This window comes from Quercus robur, chromosome 1 (assembly GCF_932294415.1).
Source record: "Quercus robur chromosome 1, dhQueRobu3.1, whole genome shotgun sequence".
Taxonomy (NCBI): Eukaryota; Viridiplantae; Streptophyta; class Magnoliopsida; order Fagales; family Fagaceae; genus Quercus; species Quercus robur.
In genome coordinates, this window is record NC_065534.1 from 31,750,863 (window position 1) to 31,763,775 (window position 12,913).

General features: G+C 40.3%; 1 protein-coding gene across 1 annotated transcript; it reads right to left on the reverse strand.

The window, feature by feature from the left end:
- Nucleotides 1-3,539: 3,539 nt before the first annotated feature.
- On the reverse strand, nt 3,540-7,424 carry LOC126730210 (probable serine/threonine-protein kinase PBL9). Its single transcript, XM_050434955.1, has 6 exons — nt 7,022-7,424; nt 5,140-5,465; nt 4,622-4,757; nt 4,406-4,524; nt 4,184-4,307; nt 3,540-3,997 (listed from the first exon to the last, which is right to left on the reverse strand). The coding sequence occupies exons 1-6, from the start codon at nt 7,095-7,097 to the stop codon at nt 3,690-3,692; spliced, it is 1,089 nt and encodes a 362-aa protein (XP_050290912.1). The 5' UTR covers nt 7,098-7,424; the 3' UTR covers nt 3,540-3,689.
- Nucleotides 7,425-12,913: the final 5,489 nt, after the last annotated feature.

Genomic DNA, 12,913 nt, shown 5'->3' on the forward strand with positions numbered 1-12,913 from the left:
TTTTGTTTGATCCTCGGCCTGTTTTTGAGCGCTAGCCAAACCCGCCGAGGCGTTATCCCTTTCTCGGATAGCGTCTGTTAGGGCAGTCTTAGCCTTGGCAAGGTCCTCTTCAGAAGCTTGGAGAGTCCGCGCGGCCACTAAGCGCTTGGTGCGTTCATTCTCGACCGCCTTACTCTTATTGTTCACCTCTTCCTCCATCCTATAGGTGGCCTGGAGAGCCTGTCAAGGGAGATAAATACATCGTGAATGACAAACCGGGAGTGGGAGTTAATAAAGTTTTAGGTTTCAGGAGTCTTACCATGCCCAGGTACCTCTTCGTACTGAGGAAGACCTCTTGCATCCTCATTTTCTTCAACCCATCCATGTCGGTGGGAAGTAGCATGGTTCTCCCTAGTGCGTCTGCCACGTAACCACCCTCGCCATCTCTAAGGTCCCTCATGGACGCGGTTTCCAACAGTGGACCCCCATGGAGCATTGGGGCGGGAAGCCAGGCGCTTGACGAGGATTGGGTCTTGATCCCCTTTCCCTTGCCTTGGGAAGGTTGGACTTCGGTCTCCTTACCCTTGCTTTGGTGCCCAATCTTCAATTGCTTCGCACGCGGGGCTTCCTCCCTCTCCTTAGAAGGTTGGGACTTTCCCCCATCCACGGTTTCCTTACCCTTGGGACTCCTCTTCCTCTTTGAATCAGTACTCTCCGGCCGAGGAGGCAGAGCTGGTGGGGGAGAAGCAGGAAGTTTAGGGCGAGGGGATTGTGGCTGTGACTTTGAAGAGGATGACCTAGTCTGGATAGCCTGGGGCAGAGGTGGTGGGGAAGGAGCATTGGGTTGTGGCGTTCCCTGTGCACCCTTCCCTGGTTGACCCTCAAGGAGTTCGAGTAGGGGGGTGGGGGGCTTTCTCTTGAGTGCCATCTCGGCTTGAGAAGATGTGCCTACTAATGACAATTCCGCCTCGGATAAGGCTGGGTCACCTATATCACCAGGAGGATCCTCGGATTGGTTGGCTAGGTCAAACACCCCAAACCCTTCCTCGGGCTGATCTAACTCGCCTTCGTTCTCCGCTTTTTGATGAGACGAGGAGGGGCCCACCAGTGGGATGCTCTCTGGGACAGATGGTACTTCGGAGATTAGAAATCCTGTCTCGACCACGGTAATTTTTGGAAGCCGAGGGCGGCTCTTGCTGATCACGTGCCTAGGGTCAGCGAATGACTTCTGAACGGGAGCGTACCCTAATATTTTGTGAGCGGTTTGGACTTGACCATCTCCGTCATTTACGAAAACTGCCGCTTGTAGAACGGTTTCCAAGTCCACCCGATTGACTAAGTGAAAGTGCCGTTGATAAGCATGTGGATCTACAAAAGAAAAACACATATGCATGGTTAGTTACCGAACCACATCAGATTAGAATGGCGCAAAGGGTTAGCGCCCTTCCATTCCTTATACCCCACCTGGTTTTCCTTCTACTATGGGGCACAGATTGCCATCATGCCATTCACCGAAGACGATAAGGAAATCCTTATTTAACCCCTTGTTGGAATCAGGGAGGCATTGAATTAGTCGAACCCTTTCGTCTCTCGTCTTCATGTAGTAGGATTTCTCCTTCAAATTTTGGAGATTATAACACTAATCCACGTCATGGTAGGTCAGTCTTAACCTCATCTTTTCGTTTAGAGCATCCACGCAACCCAGAATCCTAAACATGTTGCCGGTGCACTGGGTGGGGGCTAATCGGAAGTGCCTGAGGTAACCCCTCGTTACCGGCCCCATATGGATTCTCATACCCCCCTCTACAAAGGCGAGGACGGGAATTACTACCTCGCCCGTTTCCCTCTTATAGTGCCACTCCCCCATCTTACAATGCCTCAGACTCACGTTGGGAGGAATCCTGTAATCGGCGATGAACTTATTCATCGCCTCTTCAGTATCGACTAATTTCCTCAGTCTCGATTTGGCCATCTCTATGATTTACGAAACAAACCCAACCAGTGACGGGAGAAGAAAGGGAACCAGAGAAAAATAAACCCAGAAAAGAAAAAGCATGAGTTAATGGAGGTAAGGAACTTACGTAAAAGAGGAAAGACGCTTCGGACAGGCTTTTTGTGCTGGAGATAGACTTGAGTTTGGGCGAAAGTTCAGATGAACTCAGGGTATACGCGCTAGAACTCTTAAGTGCAAAACTGAAGAGACAGATCCGTTCCAAAAAATCTTTTATACTTTCTAGGGTAACTGCACAAATTTTCCCGCCCATAAAGACCAAGGGATCACCACCCTTCGATCTTCATCATATCGTAGAACGTGGGAAACACAGAGCCGCCCGTATTTAATGAGGCCACGTTTCTCCTTCCAAGGGCTCCAGGAACGTGTCTCGGGCAAATGAAAAGTCTCGGAAACCGATAGGTGACAAGGATTGACAGGCATTGGCAGATGTCTGATGTCATCAAAACCCTCCTATTCGCCCGAAGAGTTAGATAGTAGGATTTTGAGGGGCTATTGTGGGGTCGGGGAACTTATGATCCGGCCCACGTTCTATTAGGGCTCAGGGCCCATGCCGAGGAGGGTGTGTGCCGAGGACGAATGATGAGAAGCCGAGGTGTCAAGGGGAACAGCTGAGGACGATCCTATCCTTGGCACTCCAGGACTTCAAGGGGAAGAGCAACGTCTCGATGAAGGCTATCCCCAAACAGTCTCCTGAAGGGGATGCGAGTAGAATGGGGTCCATGTGGAGGTACGATGCAAAATTGGTTCAAGGTAAACACGTCCCCTCCGCATTAAATGCACCGGCCAGCGTCTTGACCATGTTAATGAGAAAAGACGCCTGGGCAGGGTGACTTCGATCATTGCAACTAACAAAAAGCAAGGAGGGACAGCTGATGGGACGGGTACAGAAGTAAGCACCTGCCTGACCAACAAGTGGAGGGCTACGATCGACCAAGAAGTACTATATAATGTAAAGGTTAAAGCACCAAAGAAGGGCTGGGAAAAATGGCCATAAACCAGAGCCTCCCAGCCCGTCTTCAGGAGAAAGACTCCTAGGGCGAACACGATTTAACTATGTATGAACACCACGAAAAACCCACCGTCTAGTGACTAAGGTCTAGCCTTTCAAACTCACGCTCTACAAATGATATTGTTTGGGCCTTTTTACGTGCGAACCCAACGCTACTATGGGTCGTCACAAATCGAGTCCTTACATATATATATATATATATATATATATATATATATAGATAATAATATATAGATAATATATAGACTAATAAGGACATAAAAAAAAAATCATACAATTCATTGTTAATAATTGATGTTTTGTGAGCTTGATCTAATCCGATAAACCCAACCCCACAGTTACTTTATCAACACGAAATATTGTAGAATTGTAGATATAATAAAAATTCATTATTTCCACACTAATTCTCAGATAGTGTGTCAAATGTGCTCTTAAGAGTATATAGCATTGAAATTTTTTTACTACTATTAAAATTCCGACCGTATTGGTTAGGGGACATTGGAATAATGTACAGTGTTATAATTTGAAGGCTACACATAACAATTTCTCCTTCACTACGTTAGGAAAGTTCAAAATTATTTTATAAAGAAATTTCAGTTTGAAATATTATTTAAATATTTTTTGGAATTTTGGTAACAATTTAAGGGGAAAATTGGGTTGCCACCTCCCTGGCTCTGAGCAATTCGTTTATGATTCCTGGAGCTGCTCCAATTCTGTTACAACCTTATCCATGGTCGGCCTGAACTTGGCGCCCGTGGATAGGCATCGTAATGCTAGGGTTGCTACCTTATAGGCCTCATCCATTGTATATTGGCCTTCAATACGGTCGTCTAGGATTCTGAATATCTTACGTTTGTTTGCCAGGTAGGGTTTAGCCCATTTCAAAACATTGGGGTCTCCATATGGTTCGCTCATATCATGTACTCTCCGGCCAGACAACATTTCTAGAAGGATAACTCCAAAGCTATAGACATCACATTTGGTAGTAAGATGACCTAAGTCAGTAGAAGAATGAAAGTGATTATCAGAAGAGCATGAATACATGATATACATCAGTATTCGAGGAATAAAGAGTGGATAACCAAAGTAACTAGCAATGAATGGTCTAGAAACACTTCCAATTTCCCAAAGAAACTGAATTAAATTGGTTGAGAACAATAGTAATGCAAAATGAATAATACCCGTGGCTGAATACTCTGGAGCAGAATATCCATAGGTCCCCAGAACCCTGGTAGAGATGTGAGTTGCATTACCTGTCGGCCCATCCTTGGCCAACCCAAAATCAGAAAGCTTTGCATTGTAGCTCTGTGATTACATCAGAAAAGAGTTTTAGAAGAGCTATAAAAAAGGTAAAAAATGAATCCATCACAAGTGACCATATCATAAAAGTAAAGAAGACCTACTTCAATATCAGAAGTTTTGAAATCTCGATATATCACTTTGGCACTATGCAGAAAGGCAAGCCCCTTTGCAGCATCGAGAGCCACTTTCAAGCGGAGGTTCCAAGAAAGAGGATCAGAAGCTCCAGGTGCAGCCACAATTGTAAACTTTGTCAATTACATAACATAATCAAACCATTTTAATTCAATTGTGTGAAGATATGAGATAGAAGAACTCACTCCTGTATAAATGACCTTCCAAGCTTCCTTGAGGCATGAACTCGTACACCAATAGTCGGTGTTCATCTTCCATGCAATAGCCAATCAACTTCACAAAATGAGGATGAGAAAGCTGTCCCAGATAATTCACTTCCGCCTGTAGGATCAGACAAATCAAAAGAAAGTAAATCTGTGCACTTCAAGTTAGGCATGTTGTGTGCCACAGATATAAAATGAACTACTGAAAGATTCCCCAGTGGGAATGTCAAGCAGGCAAGTTATGGTTCGAGTCTCCTCCTCCCATTCCCTTGGTGCCACTTACTCAAATATGCACAAAAAAAAAAAATATGGTATGCAAGTTCCATCCCATGAGATCACTTGTGGTTGTGGACATCTAAAAGCACCAGCATATAAAATCTCATGTGCCCCATTCTATCTGAGCTAAAAGTCTCGTAGATTTCCATATAAAGATTAGTAATGACAATAGGCCCATTCTGTATTTGTGAAGAGAATTATAAGGAGGGTAGAATTTAACTCACCAACCACTCCTTGTGACCTTGGAAACTTTTTTGACTAAGCCATTTCACAGCTATAATCATGCCGGTCCCAGGCTTGGCTGCAGCAAATGTATGTTCATCAATCCATCCCTTAAAAGCTGAACCAAAACTACCTCGCCCTAACACACTGTCACGACAGAAATCCCTGGTGGACATTTTGAGTTCGGCAAAACTAAAGCTCTTCAAATTGGACGACTGCAAGATCTCACCCTCACTCCGAGGAGTCTGAGGCACTGAAAATGATGAGACCTTGCTACTCGTACTGCTAAAATCATTCCCATCCATGCTTACATATTTTGAATTTGTCCCTGCACAAGTCAATGCATAAACTCTACATGAATCAATTGTCATGGGATATGCACGATAAATTTTCCTTGTTTTACCAAACTCAATCACCCGATTTTTATTTGGAGAAAAAAGAAAAAAGAAAAAGAAAAAAAGAGTAAGGTCAGAAAACATATAACCTCAATAGCCCCCTTATCATTGCACAATAATAATTATTATTATATTAACAATAGAGAAGCTACCTGCAAGACTAACTATTAGACGAGTATTCATAAAAAAAAAATAAAAAAAAATAAAACTATTTGACAAGTACAATAAGCATTTCTTTATTGCAATGAAGCCTAAGGGAGAGGCTATTGAAGGAAGGCGCAAATGATTTCCCTATCTAATTTTAGGAGAACTTTAATAATTTAATTCAGCAATTTAATCAGGCTGAATAATAGGGGAATTATTAGGAACCGAACAAGCAAGGTGCAAACAGAACTACTGACGTGTCGACTATATCCAGATTTGCCTCCCACGTTAAAATACGATACAAAATGAGGTTTGTGTTGTCAACAAACCACACCTACTATGGAAGAAGAACAAATTCTCAAAGAAAGAAGAGGACAAATCCACCTTACCTATCCAGAACCTCAAAAACTAATGGCATGTTTGGTATCGTTATTTAAACAACAATTTTATATTTCTACAACACTTTTGCACAGTTTTATATTTCTATGTTTTGGTTCAAAAAGAATCTTTTGGCCTTTTGTCTTTTCAAGCTTTCTTTGGTTCTTTGATTTGGAGGATCAGACAAAGGCTTCCGTTGCTGAAGATTTCAAGTCAAAAAATGAAAAATACTGTTTATTGATTACTGTTCATAATTATTGTTCACTACTTACTTTTACTGTTTATAGACACTGTTCACTTTGAATTTTTTCCTATTTAAAGGGAGCTATCCCTTAAGTTTACAACATAATTCTTTCTTCAAAACTTTTTCCTTTTAGAAGCCCTTCTCTGGAGAGAGTTCAACACTTTTTCATCTATTTTACGGCACTTAAACATCTTTACTTAAATTTCTTTTACCAAATTGTCCTAAAATTAAATTACCCAAAAAACTGCCCCACCCACACACCCCGTATATATTTAAGGTTTGTCTAGAATTTGGCCCAAAAGAAAATTAACTTCGGCCCCAAACATAAATCCTTAGTCCTTTAAACCACAAAATAGCCCAAATAAAATAGGAAAATGCTATACTCAGTTACTCACAAACACTTTTATAAATTTTTTATAAATTATGATTATTAATAATAATAAAAAAATGATGTTTATAACGAACTAAAGTAAAAAAATTATCAAATTAATAATTTATAAAAATATTATAAAATAATTCATGCTTACCCTAAAAATAACAAAACTATCCAACGACAAAAAATAAACAAAACAACGCCGACAAAAATTTAACAAGAAGCCAATTTCTTAGCTTTCTCGAAAACCAAAAATAAATAAAATAACCCCTTTTATCAGAGATTCATAAACACCAGTGTTGAAGAGACGATGTTTAAAGCTGAGTGTATCTCATCTCAAACGGCCGCACCTTGTTTGCTTTGGAGTCTAGGAGGCGGCACCGCCGACCCCAGCAAGTCGTTCGTCGCGCTGCCGTGTCCATGCATCACCGTCACACCTCTCCCACGGATCTGCTCTCCACAAGTATTTATCTCTTCTCTTGCATCCCTGATAACTCTCTCTCTCTTAGACTTAGATCTGATCTTTTATATGATTTCTCTCTCGCTCTCTTAGTCTGTTGTGATGAGGATTTGGATCTGATTTTTGATATGCTTTCTCTCTTTGAGTCTCGTGGCTTGACTTTGGATAATTGGGCAAATTCGGTGTCTTTAGTTTACTCCAATGTATGAATACAATTCTGGGTAGCGTGGCGGTTCATTTGGTGTTGAGGCAGGGTATTTGACTAAATGCCTCGAGCTCGACCAATTTAATAAGTGTCATGACTTTTCAACTCTAATCCGACCGGTTAACGAAGCTAGTTGATACGAACCGCCCCGACTCATTTGACATGCATAATTAATTGAACGTATTGTGTTAAGTTGACACGAATATGACACAATTTATTTCAAACCGTTGAATATAAAATATAACATACATACAAAAATAAATTCTTTACCTCTTGAAAGTAAAGCTTACCCTTCAAGTTTTTAACTCATATTAAAAATAACATATATTAGAAAAAATATAACGAGCCTATTTGGATAAGCTGTTTCAAAATGTACGTTTTAAAAATGACTTATTTTTAAAACATGCATTTTGAAAACACTATTTTAAAAACTCTATATAAGTCGTTTGGTAAAAATGTGAAAATATGCATTTTTTTTTTTATAACCACATTAAACATTTGGATAAATTGTTTTGGATGTAAATTTCAAAAAATAACTTAACTATTTTGTTATGATTATTTTGTCATTTTTACTGTAATGAGTGTTTTCTTCAAACTCATCTACTATTTAACAACTCATCTACCATTTAACAAGAAAAAACTAATCCCATCCAATCCAAATGGTTTTGATCATCCCCATCTATTTGAATTTAAAAAAAAAAAAAAAAAAAAAAAAAAAAAAAACTTCACAACCAGTAGAGAAACAGCAACTACACCAAACATCCAACCAAAATTTTATTCTAGTACCATCAGCCACCTCAAATTTAATGAAGCAAGAAGACTTTGTCCACCCACTCTGAATATACTTCCATAAGCTAACTCCACACGCCCCCACCACCCCCCCCCCCCCCCGGCGCCGAACCATACGTTTGGTATAGACATTTAACTGTCACTAGGGGTGTCCACGGGTCGGTCCGGGTCGGGTTTATGCCCAACCCGCAACCGACCCGCTTCCATCGGGTGAACGGCTGAACGACCCGCCGCCGACCGCAGACGACCTCGGGTCGAGTCGGATCGGACTCCGGTGGACAACGGTCGGGTCGGTCGGCCTCGTACAGACAATCAATCACCGGATTTTCGCCGATTGTCACCGGATTTTCGCCGGATCGAAGCTGAAAATCAACCCATCAAACCCAGATTTGAGCGAAAATCACGGATCTAAGCAAAAATCGAAGCAAAAACATCACATGAAGCTCAGATTTGAGCGAAAAATTTATCTCTATCGCCGGATCTAAGTGAAAATCGAAGCACAAGCACCAAATCTTCGCCGGATCGAAGCTCAAAATCACCACATTAAACCCAGATTTGAGCGAAAATCACTAGATCTAAGCAATAATCGAAGCAAAAACCACATCAAGCTCAGATTTGAGCGAAAAAATCATCTCTATCTCTGGATCTAAAGTGAAAATCGAAGCACAATCTTCATCTCACCGCCGGATCTAAGGAATAAAACCTAGATCTTCACCGGATCAACCCAAAAACTACCAAACCTTCACCGGAATATTGATGAATCTGAACGGATCTACAAAACTCCGGCATGCTTTCATGGATTTCCTCGGTCGGATCGGGTGTATCGGGTTTTGAAGAAGAAAACCCGCCATCCGACCCGCGTCAGTCGGTTTTTAGGGGCGGAGACCCGTCTCCGACCATCACCGGCGTCGGGTCGGCCGGTTTTCGGATCGGTCCGGACGGTTTGGGCGGGTGGGTCGGTTTACGGGTTGCCATGGATAGACGTGGCAAAACGGGCGGGTCGGGTCGGGTTCGGGTCGGGTCAATCGGGTTTGCGGGTTAAACGGGTCACGGGTCAAAACGGGTCATTTTTAAAACGGGTCAATCGGGTTGCGGGTCAAACGGGTCGCGGGTTGAGTCGGGTCGTGAGTCGGGTCGAGTTGACCCGTATTTTTCAAACAATTTTTTTTTTTTTTTTGAAATAGATGCAATCTGTCAATTGTTTATGAGTTCCTTAATTGTGATTAGATTCTCACTAGTGATATTGTTACCAATTACCACTAAACACTTGAATTGATACCCAAATTTGGTGCAACTCCTGTTCCAGCTTTCTAGAAACTAATCTTGGTATAATCTTTAATCTATTTAAAGTAGGAAGAGAAAATAAAGGTGGCAAGTAAAAAATAACAAACTATAATGGAGTACATAACATATTAAGTAAAAAAGAATAAGTAAATATTTTATAAAAATTACACCTCAATCTAAATCTACTCAACATTGGTAAACGTGGCAAAATGTGCGGGTCGGGTTCGGGTTCGGGTTCGGGTCGGGTCAATCGGGTCTCGGGTCAATCGGGTCGCGGGTCAAAACGGGTCACGGGTTAAAACGGGTCATTTTTAAACGGGTCAATCGGGTTACGGGTCAAACGGGTTGCAGGTCAAACGGGTCGGGTCAAAACGGGTCTGACCCGTTTTGCCATGTCTAGCCATGGACACCCCTAACTGTCACAGTTTTGAAGCATGCTAAAAAAATACCACAATGACAACAGCCTTGAAGACATTAGGCACTATTACCCTCCCATCTAATGTGCTTCTCATATGGTTTAGATTTTAAATAACTAACTTTTAGACATAAAAGTTTGCAGGATCCAAACAATGGTGACCATCTAACCAATGCATAATGCTAGTATTAGATGTAAAGAAAATTTTAAATTTAACTCTCTCATGATAGAAGCACCAATTTTATATCATGAGGAACAGAACTCACATGGCACTAGATTGACATATTTCTTAGATGCTTGTAAATTTTGTTCTTGATTGTTTGACCCCTTGTACACTTCCTGTGTACCAGGGCGTTCCCCTTTGTTGATATCAATAAACTTTTACTTATCAAAAAAAAAAAAAAAAAAAAAAAACAAGAACTCACATGGCACTAGTAGTCCATGCAAGGTCTCGAACATCATCCAAAGCGGCATGTAATATGAATTGATGCAGCTGAACAGCATCTTCTCTCTGTTACCAAGAAATACAACACCAACAACAAATAGCTTTAAAAGGGCCATAATATACAACTCATATAGTAAGCTCCAATAAAAATATTAAAAACAATTAAATAATAAATAATAATAAAAAAACCAAAAGCGAATCAAATTAATCATGATAATTACACAATGCATCAAATAAGATAACAAAACTCAATCATGAGTCAACATAATGAGCAAGCTTTCATCATACAGAGCATGATATTGATCAATTAATGCAGGATAGGTTCAAAAAGTGATTAGAGACAACTACCAGTGTTACACAGATAACACCATAATAAAAAAAATCACATTTCATAAACTAATAGGAAATATCAAGGACTTACAGATCGTTCATAAGCATGAAATATGACTAGCAAACACCACATCAACTTTGTACTTCACAAACCACGCCTCATACGTTACTCTCATGGATTCACCCTCCAGAAAATGATAGTTGCAGCTGTTATACCAGGGGGAATTCATTAGAACAATCAACCAAGGTGTCTCAGTCTGGTTAACTTTTGGTTGTTCCTCTTCAAGCCATTTGTATTGAGGGGTATATTTACCTGAAAAAAATGGTAATGACAAGTAAATTTGTTATTTTTGCTTTTGCTGCATAAAATCCCCAATTTAATTGGGACGAAGCCTTAGTTGAGTTGAGTTGAGCTACATTGAGTTTGGCAAAATGAGACACTAACACATGCCATCATCAGATGCTAGCTTAAACAAAACACTATGGTAGCAATCTTGCCATTTAACTTAACCACATAAATTAGGAAGTCTGGATCATTACATCTTATCATCCCTTGTAAAAACATTATTCGCTTTGTTTTTTACGGCATTTTGGGGCAAAACCCCATCATTGAGGATGTAGTCCTAGAAAACTGATGTACAATGTCAGTGAAAGATACTTGTAATGTTATAAACGTTGTATATGATGTCATTATGGAAACTAAAATCAAACAAGATCTCATATTGACAATTGAGTGGCTAATATATATATATATATATATATATATCCCTCTACCCATTTAACTGTTCACACTATCACTCTCTCTTCAAACTGAGATTCAAGGGTTTTTGGGTTTGGTCAAGGGCGATTTTTTGTGGTGAGATAGGCGTGGTCAAGGACTTTGGTGGTTCTAGTTGGGAGGTCACGGTACCTAATGGTGTGGGTTGTTTTGCGTGGGTCTGGTGGTTTGTGACGACATGGTTGTTGTGGCGGCAAGATTGGTATGGTCATGGGTTTGCTAATAGGATTTGGTCGTGGGTGGCTAATCGGTTTTGGTGATGGGTTTTGGCCATGGATTGTTTTGGTTATGGTTTGATTGAGTTTGAGTGTGGGTGTGGGTGTGTTTGCGTTTGGATCGGGGACTTTGGCGGACCAGTGGTGGTGGTGGGTTTAATGAGTGTGGGTATGGGTGTAGTTGTGGGTGTAGTTGGGTATGGGTGTGACTTTGCCACTATTTGATTTGATTTAATTTTGTGTTTTTGTTAATGGGTTTATTAGTGGGTTTCTGGGTTGGATGAGTTTGGTGGTGGTGGTGGTGGTGGTGGTGGTGGGGGGGGGGGGGGTGATTGATGGTGGTGGAGGTAGGGGTTGCCATGTTAGTTGTGTGGGTGGTGGGTTTCACTTTATTTGTTGTTGTGTTGTGGGTCAGGTTCATGGTGGTGGTGGAGGGTTGCTGTGGTGGTGGGGATGGGTGAATGATTGTGGTGGTGGCGTAGTTGTGGCACAGTTGTGGTTGTTGGTTAGGAAGAGGGAGAAAGAGATGAAGAGGAAGAGAGATAGAGAGAAATAGTAAAAAAAGAATATTTAAATAAAATGGTAAAAAAAAAAAAAGAATTTGGGATGTTGGATGTGTTATAAAATGATATGGTATAAATAATAAAGTAGTTTGTGAAATGGCAAAATGGAATAATTTGTAGGAACTGAATGTGAATGTTCTAAGAGCATTAGCATCTGAGGATGCCAAAAAAAAAAAAATATATATATATATATATATATATATTTTGTATCTTCAAACACTACTTTATCTATTTTACCAACTCATTTTACAACTCACCCTATATCTCAATTTTTATTTTTACATACAACCCAATAAAATAATATAAACTACTTAATAAAATAATAAAAAATATTATTCTCTCTCTTTTTCCCCACTCACTTTTTCTATTCACACACAACCACATATTAAAATAATATTTTTTTTACAACCTATTCGAGTACTAGCATTGGGGGGTGTAAACAACCCCCAGTTGCTATTTTACAACCTAAGTTACACAAAACCCACTCTATTCGGGTTTGTAAACTTAAAAAAGTTTGCAACCTATGAATCATAAGGTTAAATATATGCAACCTTATTGTTCATAGGTTGTTAAAAAAAAAAAAAAAAAATTTAATATGTGGTTGTGTGTGAAGAGAAAAAATGAGTGGGGGGAAAAGAGAGATTTTATTAGATAGTTTATATTATTTTATTGGATTGTATGTTAAAATAAAATTTGAAATGTAAGCTGAATTGTAAAATGAGTTGGTAAAATAGATAAAGTAGTGTTTGAGGATGCAA

Bases quoted from the DNA above. Each gene is read 5' to 3' on its own strand.
- LOC126730210 (XM_050434955.1), bottom strand. From the start codon at position 7,097: ATGCATGGACACGGCAGCGCGACGAACGACTTGCTGGGGTCGGCGGTG. The intron at 4,758-5,139 runs GTGAGTTAAATT...CTGATCCTACAG, and splicing joins AAGGTCACAAGGAGTGGTTG to GCGGAAGTGAATTATCTGGG. The intron at 4,525-4,621 runs GTGAGTTCTTCT...CTGCACCTGGAG, and splicing joins GGAAGGTCATTTATACAGGA to CTTCTGATCCTCTTTCTTGG.